Here is a 24,863-nt window from a genome sequence, read left to right as displayed (position 1 = left end):
TGCTGCTGCTGCTGAGTTGCAGTTATTCCTGGTGAAAATGCAAAGTGGTGCAGCCACTTTGTAAAAGTCTGACAGTTTCTTACAAAACTAAACATTACCCTTATCATACGAGCCAGCAACCCTGCTTTTTGGGTATTTACCCAAAGGAGTTGAAAACAGGTCCACACAAAAAGCTGCACACAGATGTTCACAGCAACTTTACTCAAACTGCTGCCCAAACTTGGAAGCAACCAAATAGGTGAATGGATAAACTGTGACACAGTCAGACAATAGAATATCATTCGGGGCTAAAATGAATTGAGCTGTCAAGCTATGAAAAGACATGCAGAAAACTCAGATGCATATGTCTAAGTGAGAGAAGCTAATCTGAAGAGGCTACATATCGTGTGATGGATGTAAACTACGTGACATTCTGGAAAAGGCAGAACTATCAGTTCTATTCAGTCACTCAGTTGTGTCCGACTCTTTCTGACCCCATGGACTGCAGCATGCCAGGCTTCCCTGTCTATCACCAACTCCCAGAGCTTGCTCAAACTCATGTCCATTGCCATCCAACCATCTCATCCTCTGTCATCCCCTTCTCCCCAAAAACCCCATGAACAGTATGAAAAAGCTGAACTATGGCGACAGTAAAAAGATCGGCAGGGAGAGAAGGGTTGAATAGACAGAGCGGAGAGTATTTTTTAGGGCAGTGGAACTATTCTGTATGATGTTATATTCTGTATGACACTATCGTGATGGGTACATGTCAGTATGGGTGCATGCTAAGTTGCTTTGGCTGTCTTTGACTCTTTGTGACCCTATGGGCCATAGCCAGCCAGGCTCCTCTGTCTGTGGAGTTTTCCAGGCAAGAATACCCAAGTGAGTTGCCATGCCCTCCCCTCCAGGAGATCTTCCTAGCCCAGGGATCAATGTCACGCCCCTTATGTCTCTTGCATTGGCAGGTGGGTTCTTTGCCACTAGCACCACCGGGGAAGCCAACACGTCAGTATACATTTGTCCAAACCCACAGAGTGTAAAACACCGAGAGAACCCTAACGTAAGTGGACTTTGGACTTTGGGTGGTAACGCGTCAGTGCAGGTTCATTGATTTTAACATGTACCACTGTGGTGCAGGAAGTCAACAGTTGAGGGAAGCTGTGCTGTGTGAGGGTAGGGGGTATACAAGAACTGACTTTTTGCTCAATTTTGCTATGAACCTAAAACTGCTCTTTAAAAGAGGACAAGCGCCACAGTCTGGATGTTTCTAGGAGTTATGGACAGTCCAGTAGCGGTGGGGCACAGTAGATGAGCAGGGAAAGCAAAGGAAAGACGTGGGATGAGCCTGGAGGGGCCAGCCAGGACTTCCTGTCTTGTGGGTAATGGAGTGTCATTGAAGGGTGCTGAGCAAGGAAGTGAGGGAACAGATGCTTTAGAAAGGTCCCTGTGGCAGCTAAGTGGATGGTGAATTGGGATGCTAGGGAGTACACGAGAAACAAACAGGGCAATTACTGGCTGAGTCCAGGAGTGAAACAGCAAGGTTCTAAACTGGGGCTGGGCATGTGACAAGGAGGCAGAGGGCTCCGGAGCTTGGTCCTGACTAGAAGTAGAGGCTGGGAGGGGGCAGAGAGACTGCACCGTTGTTTTGTACATGGTGAATTAGAAGTGCTTTGGGAGAGAGCTGATGGAGATGAGATCCCGATGCTTGGATTGACAAGTCTAGAGCTCAGGTGAGGAGTGGGCCTGGCCTGAGCTCATGGGTGACTTGCCCATGGGTGGAAGGTAAAGCAAAGGGCTGCGATCTCTCCCACGGAGGAAGTAAAGAGGAGGATCCAGGGGCAGACTGGTAGGGGAGACTAATATTTCAGAGATGGGTGGGAGGTCCTATAGAGGAGACGAGTGGAAAGAGGAGTCTCAAGAGGGGAGCAGTGGCTGCAGAGGCCAGGGGAGGGAGGGGTTTTCCACACGTCAGTGTCAAGGGCTATAGAGGGGTTGAGAAGAGAAGGGGCCTGGTGATTCTGCCACCTTTTTACATGGAATCAAGACTTACTTCCGTTTTCTTTTTTTTGGTTGAAGTACAGTTTTCAAGCAGGTTAATGAATAGCATTATGGAACACACTAATTTTCAAAGAACGTACATTAGACTTGGCACAAACAAGAATGAATATATATTTTGTAAAAACAAGCATTAAAAAAACTTAACTCTAGACTCCTTGACTCATAATCCAGATAACCATTGTACAGGATGTGATTTACCAGCAAGAGAAGAGTTGAATACATGATGGCACATTCACACCATAGAGTATTATCCACTAAAAAGAATGGATTAGATAGCTATGCCAGTATGCCAGCTGACTTGAAGGGAACTCTGTGAGGTACTGAGTAAGAAAAGCAAGAAACCTCAAGTGCCTGTAATATGATCCCACTTTTGGCCAAGCAGTGACAAAAGTCTTGTGATTTCTGATTATGATTACAGAGAACACAGAAGAAAGAGTGGGAAGATATATGGCACGATATGGCTGTATACATATTACATTCGCCTGACCAGGGAAGAGGAGGGATGAGGTGGGGGGAGGGACAAGGGTGCAGCAAGCAATAAAACAAAACAGGGGACGTCCCTGGAGGTCCAGTGGTTAAGACTTCATGCTGTTAATGCAGAGGGCCTGCATTGGTGGAGAAACTCAGATCCCACACGCTGTACAGCACAGCCAAGAGAGTAAAAAAAATTATTATTTTTTAAAAAAACTGAAGAAAAAAGAGAACACTAAATACTATATAGGAAATGGCCATATTTATGCACTTATATAAAATTGTGCAAATAGCACAAAGAAATTATCAAAAAAGAATGCACACACAAAAATGACTTAAATCTGCAATGGAGTTAACCGAGTGCTGTGAGTGGCCTCAATCGGGGGGCCTGGGGGTGAGCTGGCGAGGGCGCCAGCCAGTGAGGGGGCCTCGCTGTCCTCCTGCGAGGACCAAGGACACCTATGGGTGAGGCGACACTGAGAGGGCACCTGGGCTGTGTCCAGCCAGCTGGGAGAAGGAAAAAGGCGTTGAGGGTCTCATTCGAATTTGGGGCAAAGTGCAAGAACAGGGGAGGGTATTATCAAGAGGACTGAAATTTGAGAATTCATGGGAACAGGAGATCAGAAGCCATTGCAGGCAAAGGGTTAGAATGGGGGTAGAAGAAGCATCTGCGAATGTGAGCGAGTGCAAAGCTCAGTCGGATGTGAGACAGGACCCGGGCCGGGGTGGACAGGGGACCTGGAGGCCCACAGCAGAGGCCTGCCTCAGGAGTAGGATGTGACTATCAGTCTCCGAGTTGCAGGAGAAGAGAAAATAGGAAACCAAAGGATGACACCAAGTACAGGCCAGTGCTTATCAACCAACATATACACTTTTAATTGCAAAAAGTAAAATTTTTTGTCACATGAAACCTTAATGTACATACATTCTTTACAAATTTGCAGTACATTAAGTTACAATCAACATTCCACACTGAACACAGAATAACATCTTAGACCACTCGGAGCCCACGTGGCTGGACAGGTGTCCACCCCTTTGCTCACAGGGACCCCCCGGGGCCCGCCACCCCTGGCTCCCTAGAGAGGAACTGCAGCCATTCTGGATCCCGTCCCTGGGGGCAGCAAGGACTTTGCCGAGTGCCCAGTTCCCGCTCCCTTCCGCCCTAGGTGTCTGTCACTGACCTTCCCGTGGGAAGGACGAGGAGGAAGAGACCAAGGCCAGCGTTTTTCTGAGGATGAGACTATGGAGAGAAGTTTGGAGGGAAGGTCATCTGTGACGGAGGCTGCGTCTTCTCTGGGAATGATGGCATGTGTCCACCCAGTTCCGGTCACCAACTCTCACAGGTAAGCGTTTGTTCCTGAAATGGCTGGAAGTGCTCTGAGGGGCTGAAGCTTGAAGGCTGGGACCCTGCTGAGCTGTAGGTCAAGGTGGCTTTGCAGGCTGACCTCACCTCCCCCACAGAACCATGGAGAGGGATAAGGAGGTAAATTGAGCCTGGCGTGAAGCAGATGTCCCGACTCTCCAATTTCTGTCTGAAACTCAGAACTAAGCTGGTTTCCCTTCTCTGCACGGGTGTCTACAGCTATGGCCCACTCTTGGATTGATGCTGACAGACAGACAGACAGACGCATGAAGGCAGCAGTGGCCCATGGGCAGCCCCATCACGTCTGGACAGTTCCAGGCCTCCGCTTGGGAGTTTCGTAACATCTCTTCTCTCCAATATTCTGCAAAGATCTGGATGTCTCACGGTCTCGAGAGAGGGAGACATGATGGGTGTAGTTAGCTCTAATGCTGAAATTATGCAGGGCAGGAAAACCAGACACAAAGCGACCTGGACAACAGACGAGCTGGCTGGAGGCCTTCTCACCAGGGCCAGCACTGAAGAGCCACGCCGCACCCAGGGCGGGTGGACTCGGACGTGGTGCACGAGGGAGACCACCTGTCCATCTTCTCTGAGATGCTTCTGCAGAAGCAGCTGCAGGATATGGAGGGGCTGATGGCGACAGAGCTCGCCCTGTAAGCACCTCACCTTCCTAGCTGCCTGGCCCTGACGTGCGTCAGCTCTGGACCCAATATCTGTGGGTCCGAATGTGGAGAGATTCTCAAACCAAAATGCTATTTTAAAGCACATCTCTGGCACTCCCTTCCTTCAACTGACTTTAGTGGGTGAAAAAGCTGAAAAGAGGAAGTTAATGAGTGTGGAACTTATAAGTCAGGAGAGTTTGTCTTCTAGCAATAGGAAAACTCAAAAGTCTAAAATATTCCTGTTTAATAACTGATTCTCAAAAGGTAGACCAGATCGCTTCTCTCTCTGCACTAGTCTCTTTCCTCTACAACCTGGCCCCTGCTGGGTAAGGACTGCATGAGAAGCAAACATCTACTCTGAGGGTTTCAATTTTCACTATGGAAGCCACTGGCTAATGAGCAAAACTGCATCCAGACTGTATGAAAATGATGGAGGGACTTCCCTGGTGGTCCAGTGGTTAAGACTCTGTGCTTCCCGTGCAGCGGGTGTGGGTTCAATCCGTCGGGCAACTAAGATCCCACATGCTATGCAGTGCAGCCGAAAAAAAAAAAAAAACACTGCCTATATAAAAAACATAAAATGATTGAGGCCCTCACCTGCAGCTAAGGAATTATTTTGTTTTAAAATTGCTCCTACACCGAGGCCTATGCTGGGTTTTGGAAGAAGGGAATAGAAAACCGTGAACTAAAAAAACAAGTGATGTAAACTCCAAGGGGACCCACAACTGGAATTGGGCTGAGTCCCTCCGCTGGTCACACATCTGGAAACTTGCGGTGATGGGAAAATGGCTGGAACGTTCACTCCTAAAAAGCGCTTTCAGGTGGGGGCGGGGGAAGGGCTTTTTATAGAAGTCATCTGTTAGCTTCTCTCCATTTCTGTCTCAAACAGTTTTGAAAACAAACCCTGGAGAGTTCCTGGCTTGCTGACCCTGCCCCTAGGTTCTCCCACTCAGCTGGGCTCACCAGAGTCAGCTAGACCCACGGCTTTGTTCCTGGGCACCACTCTGCACTGCAGCAGGAAGACACTGTGCTGTGGAGCCAGCCATCGACCGCCAGCAAAGGAACTGTCCTCGGCCCCAGCTTCTTTACTTGTAAATGAGGCTCTCAGAGCTGCTTCACAGGACTGGGCAGAGATCAGAGGAGGAGATCAGAGGAGAAGTTCACGCATACCCAGACACTCTGAAGCTGGAACGGACTATTTAATTATTAAGAAACATTGCTATGTCTTTCTCTCAGAAAATGACCCCAAATTTGTCTATTTCATGGATTGTTTTGCTATTTCACCAAAGAGGCAGATTCTGTTTTCATAAACTATGGTTAGTTTACTCTCTCCCACTGCTGAACAAATTGAGAGTGGGGAGAGGGTAAGTTCTACTTATGTTCTTCGTGAACCAGGACAGGGGTAGTGTTCTTTTCAACATCCGACTCTTGGGGACCTCAGGACACCTGGATATAATGCCTCAAACCGGGGCCAAAGCAGCCTTTCTCCCTAGAGAGCTGACTTCTCCCCAGAGAAACACAGTATATGAGTTTCACTGCCATGTCATCTCTGGGTAAACACTCAACAAACTTGTGAGCAAGGACCTCTGTTTAAAGCAAGCCCTGTGGCTTTGTTCTTAGGGTGGTGGTAGACACGGGGATTTCTATGGCCCCACCAGCCCCCTGACCCTGCTTCCTCATCTTCATGAGCCTCCTTCCCACACTGGGTCATATGGAGGAACTTTTGCTGCTTCCACGGAGGAGCTGAGAGCGAGGTGAGCAGGGGTGACCCCGCGGCACCCTCACACAAAGCCTTGTGTAACTAGAAAGGTACTAGCTGGTTGCTCACTGACTACTGACCAGTCAGTGGTAGATTCTGCTTTTCAGAATTACCTTGAGAAGAAGGTACATTAATTAAAAAACCTTCTTTGAAGAATTTCACCCCTAACATAAATCTACGTTCAATTCTGAACTGGACAGATTTTAAGTAAAATGAGTGGTGTACACACGGAAAGTTTCTACTTATCTGCTGCCAGACCGTTCTTTGTTGAAGACAGCTGACAGCTCTGGGGACCTCCCACAGGAGGCCTCAGAACACCCACACACACACAAGGCTCTTTCAGCTTTGAGTTGAAGAGGGCATTTTATGATCATTTAAGGTGTGACAGGCTGGAGTAAAATGGGGAAGGAACACGGGGTAATTCATAAAAACACAACAGGGAATTTCGATCATCAAAACAGTTGCTTTGCTCCTAAGAAACCCTCTCTTTTGTTAACCCAAAGGGCCTAATTTAAGAGAACTCTGAGAGACCTCTAAAGACCGTGTTTACATATCACCAGGGGCAAGGACATTGCCAAGGCTCTACAAGTATGCACAAAAACCTCTTAAACTCTAACTGCTTAGCAGCGTGCCTTTTATACAGACGTGAAGTTTTGTTTTTCCTGTATTACTTCACACACGGTACTGATTCTTTTAAGCAAAAATTCCCTCAGGTACAGTTCATCCTACTTTCACTCAAGTCCGTGGAGGAGGCTCTGAGCGATGTGAACCCTCCCTGTCCTTTACAAGCCCCGAAACAGGCCATTCAAGCACACACTGATCCTCACTGATGCTCATGAGATGTGTAGACAGAGGGCCTGGGACGAGGTGCAGGGGTGCCTCCAAAGGATGGCGAGGACCCCACAGTGAGTCCCATCCTCTTCCCCCACCACTGTCTGCCTCTGGTCTGACACCTCCACTATCTGTTTGATTTCTGCCATTTAGAACCAGGGGCTGTAGCGTGGTCTGCTTCTTTTCCTTCAGCTTGGCAATGGCACGATCAGAGGCCAGATATTTAACAAAGTCGATAAAGGAATAATAAAGGGGGAAAGGAAACAAAAAAAGAGGGTCCTTATTTGTACACTTAAGACATACAAAAAGCATTCGGGGAAAACAACGAGCAGAGCGAATCGTCCAATCAAAAGGAACACGGTTTTGTATTTTCACAAGAATTAAAAACACCTCACCTTGGTTCCCAGTACAGAGAGAGAGAAATCATTTCAAGACAGACAGTCACACAGTCGCACGCCCAGCTGACCAGCACTTTGCGTCTGGAGTTCCTTCCCTAGCCACATGACAACATCACTTTGACACATCTGTAAAACATCTTCTCTGCAGAAAGTCGGGCCCTAAAGATCAAACCCAGGGAGGCGCCCTCTCCCCAGGCCAGCACTCTTAACTCACCCCCCTCTGAAGACATTTGGTAAAAGCAACACGGCTGATGAGAGCAGTGCTGCCTCAGCAGTAAAGGGCTCTGGCTGGGCCAAGGGAGGGGCGCGGGGAGCCCAACTGCTGAGAAGCCGGCCAGACAGGCGAGAGAGCAGGGGAGGGAGGGGGAGACTGAGAACCTGACCGAATGGAGGAAGGTATTGCCTTAGGAATTACCGCTTCAATTACAGTCAGGCTCTGACCTGGCATCGGAGACTCTGAGAGCCACGCGCACTTGGGAAAGAAGTGCACTTCTCGAGTGCAGCTTGAGGTTATTTGATCCTTTTCACTGGTTCGAGATTCCACTGTGCTTGGGAAACTGCCATAACTTCTTTAACCATCCATGGCTTTCCAAAAGATGTACAGGGTGGTTTTACCAGGGAGATGGGACAGGCAGGCCCACCTGGCAGAGGATGGCGCTGAAGTCAGGACCTGCTGACTGCCCTCTCGTGGCCAGGAGCCAGCAGAGGAGATCATGGCATGCAAGTGAGGGAGGGTACCAACCCTGCTCCCTGCCTGAAGGCAGCCTCAAGGCTTTGGTGCCAAGGGGCTGGGCAGAGGCCCGTCTCTCATAGACGGGTATTGGTGGTGGAGTCCTGGCCAAGCGGCTGGGCTGGAACAGTTGGGAGGCCCAGGCTCTGGCCTTTGCCTCCAGCACACAACTGGCTCACACACGCATGCACGGGGCAGGTGACTAAGCAACCAACCCCTGGAAAGTGGTTTCATCGTTTTTTGTTTTTATTCTCCCCGTTTCGATCTGGTCTTCAACTCTCAAAGCTGTTCCTTTAGATCTGTGTCCTATAGCTCTGACAGGGTGGTTCCATCGCAGACGACCAAAGGCTGGATCCCTCTGGCCATAATGTAGACCTTCCAGTGGGTGGCACCAGCGTAGCCTTGAAGGGAGACAGCGACAGGAAAGCGTGTGAGTCGTAGGGACTGGGCCGACTTGTGGGCACGAGCTAGGCGGGTCTGCAGAGCTGCCCTCAGATTCACCTACAGACTCAGAGGCCATTCCTGCTCTGGAGGTCTGTGAGCTCTTCCTAGCATAAGTGTCCCCAGCTATCATCAGCCCTCTCTGTAAGCTGATATCTAACGGGTTCCTCCAACCATGAACCAAAGTGTTTCAGCATCACCCCTCACCTGGGTAACTGTGAATCACAGTTTGGCAGGTTTACAAAAGCAGGATGTTCTAGATATGGCTGATGCATCTGTGTGTGCTAAGTGGCTTCATCTGTGTCCGACTCTGTGCGACCCTATAGACTGCAGTCCCCCAGGCTCCGACCCTATAGACTGCAGTCCCCCAGGCTCCCGGTGTGACCCTATAGACTGTAGTGTACTCCCCCAGGCTCCCGGTGTGACCCTATAGACTGCAGTCCCCCAGGCTCCGACCCTATAGACTGCAGTCCCCCAGGTTCCCGGTGTGACCCTATAGACTGTAGTGTACTCCCCCAGGCTCCCGGTGTGACCCTATAGACTGTAGTGTACTCCCCCAGGCTCCGACCCTATAGACTGCAGTCCCCCAGGCTCCCGGTATGACCCTATAGACTGTAGTGTACTCCCCCAGGCTCCTGGTGTGACCCTATAGACTGCAGTCCCCCAGGCTCCCGGTGTGACCCTATAGACTGCAGTCCGCCAGGCTCCCGGTGTGACCCTATAGACTGCAGTCCCCCAGGCTCCCGGTGTGACCCTATAGACTGCAGTCCCCCAGGCTCCCGGTGTGACCCTATAGACTGCAGTGTACTCCCCCAGGCTCCCGGTGTGACCCTATAGACTGCAGTGTACTCCCCCAGGCTCCCGGTGTGACCCTATAGACTGCAGTCCCCCAGGCTCCCGGTGTGACCCTATAGACTGCAGTCCCCCAGGCTCCCGGTGACCCTATAGACTGCAGTCCCCCAGGCTCCCGTGTCCATGGGATTCTCCAGGTAAGGATACTGGAGTGAGTTGCCATGCCCTCCTCCAGGGGATCATCCCAATCCATGGATCGAACTTAGAGCTCTTACATCTCCTGCACTGGCGGGTGGGTTCTTTACCACTAGCAGGACCGGGGAAGCCCTAGATAAGGCTGATGTGCATGTGTGTGTGCTAAGTCGCTCAGTCGTGTCTGACTCTTTGCGACCCCATAGACTGCAGCCCACCAGGCTCCTCTGTCCATGGGATTCTCCAGGCAAGAATACTGGAGTGGGGTGCCACACTCACCCGGGGGATCCTCAAGGGGACCTTCCTGACCCAGGGATCAAACCCACATCTCCTGAGGCTTCTGCACTGCAGGCAGACTGAGCCACAAGTGAAGCCCCAGATAAGGTTGATATGGAGCATCAATTCTCAGGGTCACTTCTTTTCAGCAAAAGACAGGGCGGGTTCTAATGGAGGCCAGGGCGCCCTGTCCAGTTCTGAGGTTATACACAACATGGTCTCGTTACAGAACATCCAGACTAACCCAAACCAATACTTCCTAAATTGCATTCTGCCAACAGTAGCACCCTATAAGGCAGTCCAGGGCAAAAAGGGTTCCATGGTCAAGTGAGTTTGAAAAACACCAGACCCCTTCAGGGCTTTTCAGAGCCTTTTGTACACTAATGTGTACTGTGTTTCAACAAGACAGGCATTTCCCAAAGACAGAGCCCTATTTGCCAAGGGTCTTTCCTAAGGGCTGTTTTATGAACCCTAGGGTCATGACCTGGATCATTTAAGCACTGGTATCTAGGAATGGGCTCAAAAGGTAAAATTAAAAAACTTTAATGCATCAGTAAAGTAACTGATGAAAAATTTTCTAGAGAAGGATACACCACTCATCTTTAAACTGGGAGCACTGAATGGAATGTAACCTCTGCTTGGTGACTCAAGAAAGGTCACTATGAGCCATGACTGTACCATCACAGCAGGTAACATGGGCTTACCAGCGTCAGCCTCTGACGCTTGACACCCACATCACTCTTGAAAATGCCGTCCGTCATGGGTTTTCTGGTGATCGTGGGCACTGTCCTCTGAACCCAGCCATCATGGGATAATGCTTATTTTGTCAACAAACACAGAATCTGTTTGACACGGTGCTATTCTTGAGGGTCTCTGAGGTGCAGGAGCAGCCATCTGTGTAACAGCCACTAAAGTTACTCTCGTCCACTGTCAGGGTCTGCCTTTCTGTCCTCATTCTCCCCTGCGGCAGCTGCAGCCATTGCTTCTGTTTCTGCCCCTGCTTCCTGAGTCCACTGTCCTCCCCAGCCCTCCCCACCCCCAGCCTTCTCCTGACTTGCCCTCTTCTCTGGTTCTCATCAGCCTCCATCCCTTCTCCACATTCCTATCACATTCTGCCCTTCATGGACACTGCCAAGCACAGGGCTTCTTTCCCTCCAGTCAACAAGCTGGCTGGTCATAGAACGACAAGGATCAGTCTCTGGATTCTGGGCCATTCCGGACTAGCCACACCAGCCTTTGATCAAAGAGTCAAAGCTTCTTTGATCACTGCCAGTCACCCATCTTTTTTTTTCCTTTTTTCCTTAATTCTATAATTGGCACTCAGGATGCTTGTGGGAGCTGAAAACCTGGAATTTGGATAACAAAAGTGTTTCTGTAGCTGTCTGAACTGTCAGGCACTTGTAGAACATAAGACAGAAACTTTTTCAAGCACAGCTACACAGTCCAAAACCAGAATGCCACACAGACTTGTGCAGCATCACTGCACTACAGAATGACGGGTTTGAGTAATTTCCACACAAGAATCCTCTTTTCTTGCAGTAATCCTCAAGGGCCAGGCCAGCTGTGCTCCATTAGTGGCTAAATGCTTAATTTGAGCATTGTTTTCATTTTTTTCATTTTTAAATTGAAATAAAAGTTATGAAACTTGGATTAAAGTTTGGCAGTTTTCAGTATGCATCCTACCTCCAAGTGAGGTGAGAGGTTTCTAGGGACTGGGGTCTTCCAAATAGAAAAACTTAAAAGAAATAAAATTGGAAAATCAGTCTGGGCTCTGTCAGGGAGTCAGGGCTACCCTAGGTTTTGTGAGGCAAGAAAAACAAGAAGGGCAATGGTGATGCTTGTTGATTTATTTTGCTTCTGCCAAGACAGTTCTATTGTCAAACTGCCAGTGGTTGATTCAAGTCTGTTTCTTCGGAACCAATTTTTAGATGGTAAGGCACAGAACAAGTCACAGTCGGGAAATCATGGAGCCAAGGGTGGGTCATGACTGTGAGGCTGTGACCAGACTGTGGGATCCACAAGGAAGATAGTATTTCCTTGCGTGGCTGTTGCCCTTACATACTGCTTGAATTGTTTTACTAGCAAACTGGGCACAGAAAGGGTTTCATCGAATCTGAATTGGACCTCCTCTGGCTTGACTGTGTAAAAGGAGTCACTTAAACCTGATGCTTCACCTAACTGACCGTTGGGCCTTGGAATGGTCACCTCTCCTCTCTTGGTCTCAATTACCTTATCTGCAAACAAAGTATTGCTCTAAATATTTTCCATAATAATTCCTCCTAATTTGAAATCTCTAAAGCCAATGGACACATGCATTCTAAATGTGCATGTGACCCATTTCTCTTTGCTACATCTTCTTAGTAATTACTTACCATTACATCTAAGCATAAATAATTGACCTTGCTAATAAAAAAAAGCTATTTTTGACTTTAATAAATATTTGTAAAGGCAATATTTAATTTTTAGAATGCTTTTTTGAGTTAAAAATTAAAAAGACCCTGTGGCCGACCCTGCCCTCTGGGGGCTCCACCTACCGATGTCGCCGGGCTCCAGCGGCATCGCCACGGACTGGCAGTGGCTGCGGCACTGGAAGGGCGGGAGGAGCTGCAGCATGGCCTCCCCGCTGCCGATGGTGAACAGGTCATGCATCCTGTGCGTCTGGAGGAAAGGACACAGGGGAAGGAAAGGAAAACCAAGTCAAATCCTGGGGCACGGGAGAGGACACAAAAATTCTTACACATGTGGCTCTGGGTTTCCTGGCAGCCTAAGCAAAGAGGAAGACAGAACCAAGGATAAAACTCACAATTTTGTTCGAAAGACAAAAAACAAATTAGTTTCTGCTAAGCATGGCATCTCCCTGTACTGAGGCTAAGGGAAGATTTCTATTTTTTTGGCCATGTTAAGCGGGCATGGGGGATTTTAGCTCCCAACCACAGTTCAAATCTGCATTCTCTGCCATGGAAGCTCAGGGTCTTAACCACTGGACTGTCAGGGAAGTCCCAAGGTAAGATCTCTTCTAGGGTTTTTCTTAAAGAGACACTGTGTAGTTTTGTGGGCAACATCTGCAATGACAGCCCTGTAGCAGAAATGGCTCAAGTTTCATAATTCACAATTTCTAGCCATAGTTTCCAAGTAGGTCATAGGCAAAATATCTAATTGTATTTTAACAAAAGTCTCGCAGAGGCCAACATGTGGTGGTCTAAATATGCAATCATCTGAGGGTCTGGTCTGATCCAGACAGACAGTCTGTATATCCTCTGGGCAATGGTCTGTGGAATATTATTTCTTACTGTCAGACTTTTCAAGAGAATTGGACAGCAGCAAGTTCAAGTTTACAATTTTTTGGCAAGACCCAGCTAAGCAGATATATGATGCTACTGATTAAGGACTAAACACAGTTAAGATCAGCCTCTGATCTTGAAAGCTAAGGATGTACAACTGCACAGGTAACTACAGGTCTCTGAGGGCATATGGACTGCAGTCGCCAGGCTCCTCCATCCATGGGGTTTTCCAGGCAAGGAGTATGGCAACCCAAAGGAGTGGGTTGCCATTTCTTCCTCCAGGGGATGTTCCTGACCCAGAGAACAAGCTGGCATCTCCTGCATCGGCAGGTAGATTCCCTACCATTGAACCACCAGGGAATCAGTCCTGCTTCCAGCAAGCATTAAGTGCAATCTGCTGTGTGCCTGGGGTTTGGGAGGGGTAGGGAATAGAAACAAAGGGATAGGGGGCTCTTGGTCAGACTTCTCTTTCTGTCTAGATGGCAAGAGAAAACCCCAATCCCTTATGTGCCCTTACAAAGCAGGAGTCAGAAGTCCGGCTCCTTAGGCCATGTCCTGTTTTTTCCCCACCATTTGGGTCCTTTGGAGCCTGAGAATGTGGTCCTGCCTTCTCCTGCCTCCCAACCCTGTCTCCCCGTTGCTCCCCACAGGCCCTGGCCTGACTCTGTGTCCACGGAAACGCTTCGAGCCACTGCAACCGCTGCTGCAGTGGCAGAAGGAGGACACGTGTCTGGAGCCGCTGTGACCGACGGAAGCCCTGTCACGAGCAGTCCTGAAAAAATTCCAGAAGACCAGAAACTAAGCAGGCATATCTCTATTTCACACGGGCCTGAGAGGGGCTGGGACCACGCTCCTCCACATTCAGGATGAGGAGAAGCAGACAACAGGATGGGCTGGGCTGGCCCTGGGCAACATCTGGGGCGGGTGCAGTGGGGCTTGGAGCCCCTCACCTCTTCCCCCAGGGTCTCTCCACAAGGGGACTCCACTGCTTATCTTTTATCCCAAGGCTGCCTTTTGGAATCTGGGCCCACAGACACATGACTTAACCAGAGTCCAGGGCCCAGGGATGTGGAACAAGGGTGGAGTAACGTGGCTGTGGAGAAAGGAGAGCCTGGGCCAGGGTGGGGAACAGATGCTCTAAGAAATCAGACTCTCAGAATTTCTGCCTATTTGGGCCACTCCTCTTCCAAAAACATCCTTGAGAACCACAACAAGATATTCTGACAGGCGTCTGCGGAACTCTGTATTTACCCCTTTGGCTGGGTTCCCTGGTGTCCCTGTTCTGCAGACTGGTGAAATTAAGATTCAAGTGGGAAAACCCAAGACAGTGATAAAAGCCCTCACCCATAATTTTTTCATATATCATAATTATGAAGATGAAATCATACTAGGGCCCCGAGTTCTAGCCGAAGGCAGCAGAATAAACTTCTTTAAAACCTGAGGCCAGAGCCCAGCACCTCCACCCTACAGCTGGCAGGCAGAAGTTCTTACTTCTAGACAAAATGATTGTTTTTTAAAGGCTTTGAAATTCCTTTAACACGATTCAGCACATTTGGACCCAAACAATAGTGTCAAGAGGTTAAAGACACAACCCCGAGTTGGTAGGGGTCGCAGTTCAGCAAATTTAATTTTTTAACAAAGGAAAATTCATCCTTTTAATTATTCCAAACCAATCCAGACTCAAAAAGCTTCCTCAGGGTTGAGACTCAACAAAAGAGCAATTCAGAGAAAAGTAAACAGACACAAACACAGAACAGCTCTGCCCAGTCTGCTGGCCCCAGAGGTATAAATGTGGGCTCCGGGTACTTGGCCACGGATGGAGGTAAGAGGCAGTGCCACACACTGCCTCAGGCACGTGCTTGTCAACCCTTCTGTTCCCAAACCACGCTCCCAAGCTTCTTGCTCTCCCTTTTTGCTCTCCATCTGAAGCTTCTCATTTGTTTATTTCTGGGGAAAGCCAATCTGGGAGTGGAGGATGAGGTGAGACCTCTTATTAACTTGCTGTGTCCTTGGGCAAATCATTTAATTTCTCACAAAATGAGAAATGTTGGACTGTTCATTTACACACTATTCATTCACAGTCTGCCTGCTCTCGACTTGGAGGTAGAGAAGTCTGACTGCATGCTCAGGACTCTTTAAACTTGAGGATTCTACTTCCTTTAATGTAGAAAGGTTGCTTGCCCCCAGGTGTTAAGGGCAGGAAAGAGATCTGCAAGGTCACTAGACTTTCTGGAAGCATGCCTTCAGTAAAAAGTCAGGCCGCTGCAGGTCCTGTTGGCAAGCAGCAGGAAGAGAGAACTCCAGATTCTGTGGATGACCCTTCAGGTCACCCTCTAAGCTGACATACAGGAAAGGCTTTGATTATGACATCAGCCCAGGTACCAAACGAGAAAAATTCTAGATCCAGATCTTCTCAGAATTTCCTACCTTACTCCCCACAATAGGTTCTGGTTGAAGAAGGAAGCATTTTTTCAAGGAGGCTTCTTTTGGAAACGGCAGATACGTGAAAACAGGGAAAAGCTCATGTAAAATGTGTGATCTGTTCAGCGGTCTTCTCCTGTAGAATGTGTAAGAGGGAAACCGTAGTTAAACTGGGCAACCCAGCCCAACACCATGGCTAAAGCGAGCTCGGCAAGGGTGGGAAAACTGTGGGTGGTGGGTGAAGAGGGAAAGATGTCAGGACAACAACTGAAGTATCTGGTCCATGAAGAGCAGTCATGCCGAATCAATTAACTGAAACATCACACTCACACACACACGCACACACACTCTACAGCCACAATTTGTCTTGTGTGGGTGGGGTGTTTATAAAATCCAGCTAAAATAACATATAGAGGGAGAAAAGAAACACTCCATTCATTCTCTCTTGGCAGAGACTGAAGTAACAGCAGGCAGGGCAAGAGAGGAGAAGGGAGGAGGGGGGGCAACAATCATGACCCTTTTGAAGTGGAGCAGTATGACGTGGGAAGCCTGTATCAGCTCGTAAACGGAGTATTTGATCATGCAAATAAACAGCAAATTTAAAGAAAGGCAGAAGCAGAGGAGCTACACAACAAAAAGCCTGAAAAAGCAGTTTTAATCCTTTTTGGAATGATTCTAGAAGTAAACTTGCGTTCCTTTTATTTGTAGAAAGCAAGGTTCACCCCCAAGAAATGGCCCATGTCGTCTATCAGACCTGAGAAGGAACAGGGAGATAGATGCGGGTTTCAGTGTTGGCTGGGTGACCTTAAGCAAAGTACTTAACCTCTCTGATTCCCACTTTTCCTGAACTGAGAAACGACAATGACAATTCCGACTTCCCAGCGCTATTATGAGCATCTCCAATGAGTAACAGACACTAAGCACCAAGGCATGCTGCCTGGCACAAACAAATGCCACGAAATAACCTTCCCTTCTATTCTTTGTGCTCTCTCTGCAGTCCTCAACACTCAGGACCCACTCAGCATGAAAGCAAATGCTAAACACTGCAGTTAGAAGTGAGTGAAGCTTGTATTAGGCAATCTCGGTGTCCACCATGGTGATGCCCCTCTTGACACACCTCTTCAACTCCTCTCTTTCTCTCCATCAGTTTTTCAACACTATGCTCTGGAGTTATCCCTTGACTTGGAGGGTGTGGTGCAAAGTTTACACAGTGCTAGGCATAGCAGAGTCTCGGCAGCAATGAGTACCGTTTTGACATTTGGTCTGCCCTCTTTCTGTACACACACATGGCTGGGTGCCCCTTTCTGCACTCACCATGGATACGGAAATGGGAACCACCGTCCAGGAAAGCAGCGCCACCACTTGGTGAAAAACCCTTCGGTGAAGCCTTCTGTCACCTCCGGATACTGGCACAAAAAATCCTGAAGCCCCTCAGTCGACAGGGACTGTCCCGTCTTGGGGAGGCAGAAAACAAAAGTGCAACAAGACAACATGGAATTACTTATCAGGAATGCCCCAGGGCCTGATGTTGTCTAATGGGGGGAGAAGCAGTCTTTCTGCGCACCTTGATCACTAGAGGATGCAGTCTCTCAAATTTCCTTGGGGTGTCTTCCAGGAGCATCACCTGGAGGGGTAATTTCTGGGCACAGCCAGTGCAGTTGGCAGGGATGGGGTCCGACTCATTCTGCTCACAGTCATTTGTCCACCAGGGGTCAAAGTCTGAGAGAGGAAAGGATGTGGAGAAAGCAGATACAGCGGGTGAATTCAGGAGGCCCAGCAATGGAGACAGAGAGGCGTAATAATTTTAAAAGCTCACAGTGATCACCATGAACGACCGCTGAAAAGGTACGTATCAAATAAGTTAACCCTCACGAAGGAAACAGAGAGCCTAGCTGGGGACAGAGGTGGAGAGGGGAGGTGCTTCTCTCTGTATACTCTTCTAGGCTTTGTGGAAAATATTTTTTAACACGTACAAGTATCTCCTAAGTCAAATCAATAACTGAAGTCAGACAGTTTGGAGAGCTGTATTTGTGACATGGGGTTGGAGATGCAGTTCTTTCCCGGTTTTCTAACCTGTGACCAACAGGTCTGAACCGGCTACAGCACGGCGGGGAGGGGCAGGCAGGCAGGGTGGTCCCACTGCCAGTGAGGCCAGCATTTCTCTGATATCCTAGACCCTGGGCTCACAGGTACAAGGCCGGGCCAGGACGGCTCTGGGAAGGAAGAGTGAGAAATGGGTGCAGAGAGAAGGGATGGAGAGGAGAGACGGGACTTTTCAGGGCCCATCTGTGGAGTAAAGTAAATGGCCTCTGCTCATCAGCACTCTGTCCCAGTTCGGGGGAGGGGAAAGGGCTACTAACCGTGGCTTCCAGCCCCAAGGACTGCAGGGTGGTCAGACCTAGAACACCCCACTCAGGCCCTGATGTGAGAGCTCGCTGGCTCCCCCACACCCTACCCTGGTGGGTCCTTCTTTGAGGGGCTGGCTTTGTTTCTATGCAGCCCTTCTTGGTTTTCTCTGCGTTCCTTCCCTCTGAGACTATTCTGTTTATAATATTATTGCATTATGTCTTGTTTGCTTTCTGTTCCAGTCTGGGTTTCATCTGTGTTCTCTGAGATATGTGTTTGTGATAGATCTTTAATTTGAATCCAAAATGTTTCACCAGATGGTTTCTGATTAAAGCCCAATGAAAACCCAATCAGGAGAGAGCCTAGAACAAAAGACAACAATCGAATGTGGCTGAAAGGAAACCAGTTCTGAGAGCCAAGAAACAGACGTGGAAGCTGACTCTTAACACATTTTCTGTAGTGAGCACAAGGCAGGAGTCTGCAGGATAAGGAACACTCACCGGGGGAGGGTGGTGCGTGTGCTCAGCACGTCCTGAGCCCGCATCTCCTGCAGAGACCCTGTGTCTCCCGCAGGCAGCACCACCCACTATTCTCACCCCCGGGAGGAGCACAAGCCGCAGCACACAGCGATCACCGCGAGCCTCCAGAGGCAGCGGAAAAACCTTCAGTGGCACCTGTTTTAGCAGCACGCTGAGGCTGCAGTTACCCTTTGATTTTCCCTTCTGGAGTATTCTCACATGTTCCTTATTAGAAGTCAAATATGATGAACTCTTGCCAAAACACAAGAACTCCGGGTAATGGACGTACAATGAGGCATAAGTAATCGTGTTCAGCATGTGTTCAGTCATTCAGTCGTGTCTAACTCTTTGCGACCCCACGGACTGTAGCCCACCAGGCTCCTCTGTCCATGGGATTCTCCAGGCGAGAATACTGGAGTGGGTTGCCATTTTCTCCTCCAGGGGATCTTCCCAACCCAGGGAGAGAACCCACATCTCCTGCATTGATAGGCAGATTCTTTACCACTGAGCCACCTGGGAAGCCCCAAATGCAACTTACATTGAGTCAAATTCAATTTAAAAGTCTTAATTCTCACAGAAGAAAAGCTGCCAAAATAGAGCCCTGAGGCAACATACTATGTTACAATTATACAACGTTTCAGTTTCCAGAGTACTTGTGGGGGTGGGGGGAAAGGGAAGAGAAAACTAAGGTGATCAGCACTGAGCCCAGTATGAGTTGTATCTCCGCAGGTAGTATACTGTTTACTCTTACCCTGTAATTATTGAGCAGGCATCACTATTCTGCTTTTACAGATGAGCACACTGAGAGTGAAGGCGAGAGGAATCACCACCCAAGGGGGCGGGGTGGGAACAGCACAGAGACTGCTGAGGAAGAGCGACAGGTCTCTAGGGCTTCCTTCTAGGGAGGTTATTCTGACTAGGGTGTCCTGGAAGAGGGAGGCTGGGAAGAGGCAGACCCAGTCATGCTTTGTTTTTGTCCTTTTACTGGGGAGGGAGGAGGTGTATGGTGATGAGAGGGGAAATTTAACGGCAGTCTAACTGAGCCAGTGACCTTGTTAAGAAAGGGGTGATTCCAGAGGCAGTGATGACAAAAATCCATGGCTCTCAGCAGCACTGCTGAGACCATCCATACAGGCTGAGATGGTCCAAGAGCTCCTCATTTAAGGGAGACACTGGAGGGCTGCAAATACTTATTATCACATTTTTCTGCACTAACATGTCATATTCCATATGAGTCCATTAATTATGAGTATCATATCAGGAGTGAAGTGCTGGGAGAAATTCTAATTTATACAAAGGTGCTTCATGGGCTGTGCTTGTGCTTAGTCGCTCAGTCGTGCCCGACTCTGTGACCCCACGGACTGTAGCCTGCCAGTGGGGATTCTCAAGGCAAGAATACTGGAGTGGGTTGCCATGCCCTCTTCTAGGGGATCTTCCCAACCCAGGGATCGAACCCAGGTCTCCTGTACTGCAGGCAGATTCTTTACCCGCTTCACGGGCTAGTAGCAGCAATTCTGAACCTAAGAGTATCAAGAGATTATTTTAGCTTTCACTTTAGTTTTATTCTGAGCTTTAGGTATTCTTGGGATTTCCAGGTAGAGATGCTTCAACAGCAGGTGGAGGGAAGAAAACCCAGAGAGGAAAAGAAAACAAGAAGAGAATACTAAAGAGAGAATTTAAGGAGGTGGCAGAATACAAGACAGAGCTCTCTCGACATGTAAACATCAGCAGAGTCCTTATATTGCGTCTGTGCGTGCTCAGTCGCTTCAGCTGAGTCTGGCTCTTTGCAACCCTATGGACTATAGCCCGCCAGGCTCCTCTGTCCATGAGATTCTGCAGGCAAGGATACTGGAGTGGGTTGCCATTTCCTTCTCCAGGGGATCTTCCCGACCCAGGGATCAACCCTGCATTTCCTGCACTGTAGGCGGATTCTTTACCCCCTGAGCCACCTGGGAATCCCTGTTCTTACACTACCAACCATAATCTTTTAAAAACAGAAATGGAAAAGGATCTCATTCATAATAACTGGGAAAAAATTTAACAAAAAAGGTAAAACTATAAAATTTTACTGAAGGATATAAAGTAAGACCTAGATAAATGACTAAATGTCATAAAGATATCAAGTCTACTCAAAAACACATACACATAAGTTTAATACAACTGGATAGAATTTCATCAGAGTCTCCTATTGGTCAAGGTGGGGATGAGGCAGGGCTGTGATAACTGCATTTTAAAGTTGATCTAGAAAGAAAAATGTACGAGAATAACCACAGGCAACAATCCACCACCTGCCAAATTAACTCTAGGAGATGATTACGTGCCCAAAGGCATGCGGGGGTAACAAAAATGAATTATAAAGTATGGTCATGCTTATAATCTATGCAGGATACACCTTTAGGCACAGGTACAGTTAGAGAATGTAGTAAGAGCCTTGGGACAGACACTGGGCATGTGGCAGACCCGAGGACCCTCACCTCTGACTGCTCATGGCTCACCTCTGTGCTGGGCAGGAGGGCAGGTCTGGAGGCAAAGGGCACTGTTCTGTTCTCTCTGTGTAGATAATATGGACAAGTAGTCCACAGAAAAACAAATACAAATGGCCTAAAAACACAACTGAAAAGACATCCACCTTCACTGATAACTGAAGAGATGCAACTTAAAGTGAGATACCACTTTTCAGTCACTTGACTGGCAAAACAATGATAATAACCAGGGTAGATGAGCAATACATGTTAATGAAAGTTACACGCTGACATAAGTTTATGAAGATAACTTTTTATATTAAAACGTAAAATGTCCATGCTTTCTGACCCAGGTATTCTACTTCCAAGAATCTGTTTTACAGAAATAATAGTGAAGTGTTAGTTGCTCAGTCATGTTTGACTCTTTGCGACCCCCTGGACTGTAGTCCACCAGGCTCCTCTCTCCATGGGATTCTCCAGGTAAGAATACTGGAGTGGGTAGTCATTCCCTTCTCCAGGGGATTATCCCAACTCAGGTATCAAACCTGGGTCTCCCACATCGCTGGCAGATTCTTTAGCATCTGAAACACCAGGGAAGTCCCACAGAAATAATAGTACAGGTATATAAAAATATGTGTATATGAATGTCCCAAATCATTTTTTTTTAATAACAGCAAAAAAACTGTAGAAACTGTTATTAAGCAATCCTCAGACAATGGAATAAAATAAACTCCTGAAAAATGTGTGTTCTGGGTTGAACAGTGTCCCCTTGCTAAAATTTAAGTCCTTCTGGAACCTCAGAATTTGATCATATTTGGAAATAGGTTCCTTGCAGATGTAATTAATTAAAGATGAGGTGATACTGAAGTGGGGTGGGCCCTAAATTCAAGCTACATGCATTCTTATCAGAAGAAGCGAGGCTGCATGATGACTCCCAGAGGGAAGATGGCCATACAGAATTATGTGGCCACAGCTAAGGATGCTGAGGACTGATGGCAACCAGCAGAACCTGGAAGAAGCGAAGAAGGATTCATCCCTAGAGCCTCTGAGAAGGAGAAGAGCCCTGAAACACCTTGATTTTGGATTTCTAGCCTCTAAAACTGTGAGAAGATTAGTTTCTGTTGTTTTAATTCACCTGACCTTTGATACTTTGTTACAGCAAACTTAGAAACTAATACAATGTGCCTAGCCAAAAATATTTACATAAGCCTTCCTTGTGTGTGTGAATCAAAAAATATTTTATATTTATAAAGTATAGCAATCTGCACAGCCATGGAAAAACTCAGAAAGATGGATGTATATTCAAATTATTACCAGGGGTTGCCTGGGTGGAGGAGTTGGGAGGGGTAGAGCTGAGAGAATTTACTTCATTAAAAATATATTTTTGGATTTTCCTGGCAGTGCAGGGGTTAAGACTCTGTTCTCCCAATGCAAGGGACACGGGCTTTATTCCTGGAAGAGAAATAAAGATGCCACACGCCATGTGACACAGCCAAAAAAAGTTAAAAAAAAATTTTTTTTCAAAAATCAAAATCTTGTCTTTTTTTTGTCTTCATATATGTTTTATGTATTTTCCAAATAAAAATGTCTTTGGAGGGAATTCCCTGGTGGTCCAGTGGATAGGACTCTGAGCTTTCACTGCCGAGGGCCCAGGTTCAATCCCTGATTGGGGACCTAAGATTCTGAAAGCCGTGCAGAATGGTGGGGAAAAAAAGAATAGATACGTGTATATGCAGAACAGAATCACTTTGCTGTACACCTGAAACACAACATTGTTAATCAACTATGCTTCAATAAAAAAAAAATTTTTTTTTACATCTTTGAAGACCATGAAGACTCAAACAGAGAGTATTAACTTTTAATGCAGAGTTTAGCCACCTTGGAAGGCAGGTCCCTGAAGAGGCACCTGACAGAAGAGGAACCTGGGCCAGGGTGGTGGCCAGCCAAGGAAGAGGGGAGGTGATGAGGAAAAACAACCCCCAGAATGGGGTAGTTCATGCACTCCACCTGAATTAAGGGGAGCCTGCACTTAAAAAGGGAGAGCTACTGTGGACTTCTCTGCAGCCTTTGTCACCAAGATGGATAAAGAATGTGCTCATATTTGTTTCAGAAAGGGATTGAGGAATGGCTAAGCAGTGAAGTGACCAGGAGGAGGGGGGCTGTGCACAGCTGGGGCTCCTTCTCCCCTTCTCATAGAATTTCCAACAACAAAAGGAAAAGAGACCAGACTTCAACTTGGCCTCCATCTGTCTGAAAAGGTTTTGTCTGCTGTGTGCTCTGTGAGCAAAATCTCACTCATGCTGGAAAATAGCCAACAGCACACAGCAGACCATCCCACACCACCCTGGTCCACGGCTTTTCTTCAGTTACCGAACACACTGCATCTCGTTTCTTTTCAGCCCTCCTCGGCGTCTGTCCACTTGTCCTCCAGCACCAGACAGAAAGGAAGCTGGATGGCAATCCCTAACTTTCTTTTGATTTCCAAGGCTTCTTTACTCAAGGTATCCTCCTTATACAAGCTATGCAGACAAAACACAGCCTTGAAGGTAAGGAAGGCAGAATCTGTAACCTCCCAGGCTTCTCTGTGAGTTGGGCACCCTGCAGAACGGCAGCAAGCCAGGGCCTGTCAGGAGGCTTCCTGGTGCCTGAGAGTTGTTTACAAAGGAAACGCACCCAGGCTGGCTTGCTGTGAACAATTGTAACATACTCTAGAATTTGAAGTGGAGAGTCCTTTTACACAGACTATTAATCTGGCAAAAAGCAAACAAAAAAAACCATATATATATATTTCTTTCCAGGAGCACAAAAACCTCCCTATGGGTAAAAAGGATAGGAAAGAAGAAAAGCACAAAGTCAAGACCAGCTCCACGATAGCGGGGTGCGGAGGTGGGGACTGTTTTGTTCGCTGCTCTGTTGAGAACAGTGCCTGGTATACAGCAGGGTCTCAATACACACTCACTGAATGACTGACTTAATGAATGAAACTTTGACTTTTCAAAAGATTTAATGATAGGATCGGGCTTCCCAGCCGGCACTAGTAGTAAAGAATTCGTCTGCCAATGCAGGAGATGCAAGAGATTCGGGTTCGATCCCTGGGTCGGGAAGATCCTCTGGAGTAGGAAACAGCACCCCAAGCCAGGATTCTTCGCAGGAGAATTTCATGGGCAGAAGAGCCTGGTGGACAGAATTCTTCGCAGGAGAATTCCATGGGCAGAAAAGCCTGGTGGACTACAGTCCACGGGGCCGCTGAGAGTTGGACATGACTGAGTGCACACACACACAACAGGATTAAGTCCATCAGGAGAAAAAAAATCAGATGATCTGAATTTGGAGAAAAACCTCAAAATAAGAATTAAATAAATATAACCTCATGATTTCTTAGATGTCTCATATTAGAAATGCACCTAAGAGAAGCCTGCAAAGTTCACAACAAAGCCTCTGTGACATTCACTGGTGCGTGCTCACTATTTAATCAGGCTATGCTCCAGCAGCTCATTTTGCTTAGCACTTCCGGCTCCCTGGGCATGAGGCAGGGGTGAAGCCTTGACCTTGGCCAGGCCCCATGCAGGAGTGGCAACAGGCCCAGAGACACTTTCATACACTATAGGGATGGAAAGAACCCAAGAAATCATTTTGCCAACAGCTCTGCTGTCAGGAAGCAATGCGTATGAACAATTCCAGACTGTAGAGTCCATCTATTTTTATAAGTCCTCCTCGTATAGAAATTTGTCTCTAAATGTGAGACTTCAGCTAAGTTAGTCAACCACCTTGCATATCAGCTTCCCCATCTCTGAAATATTAACATAAAAATGTTAACTGCCTTATGTGATTGCTGTGAGGACTGAGGAATACAGGGTGCATAAATGACACAGTGCCTGGTATA

The 24,863-nt window shown here is 47.7% G+C and overlaps 1 protein-coding gene across 4 annotated transcripts in view; it reads right to left on the bottom strand.

Moving 5' to 3' along the window:
* Positions 1 to 3,403: 3,403 nt before the first annotated feature.
* C22H6orf89 (chromosome 22 C6orf89 homolog) overlaps positions 3,404 to 24,863 on the bottom strand; it is a 38,768-nt gene continuing 17,308 nt past the window's right edge. For all 4 annotated transcript variants that reach the window (XM_068994341.1, XM_068994340.1, XM_068994342.1 and 1 more), the window contains 5 exons: positions 17,219 to 17,373; positions 16,969 to 17,108; positions 15,661 to 15,790; positions 12,487 to 12,610; positions 3,404 to 8,652 (listed from right to left, as the gene is read on the bottom strand). In XM_068994341.1, the coding sequence (XP_068850442.1) occupies positions 8,558 to 8,652; positions 12,487 to 12,610; positions 15,661 to 15,790; positions 16,969 to 17,108; positions 17,219 to 17,373 (644 nt within the window). In that variant the 3' untranslated portion in view covers positions 3,404 to 8,557. The remainder of the gene's footprint in view (positions 8,653 to 12,486; positions 12,611 to 15,660; positions 15,791 to 16,968; positions 17,109 to 17,218; positions 17,374 to 24,863) is intronic.

Source organism: Capricornis sumatraensis, chromosome 22 (assembly GCF_032405125.1).
Source record: "Capricornis sumatraensis isolate serow.1 chromosome 22, serow.2, whole genome shotgun sequence".
NCBI classification, from domain to species: Eukaryota; Metazoa; Chordata; class Mammalia; order Artiodactyla; family Bovidae; genus Capricornis; species Capricornis sumatraensis.
Note: the sequence above shows the minus strand (reverse complement) of the source record. Positions and strands in the feature narration are given on the sequence as shown.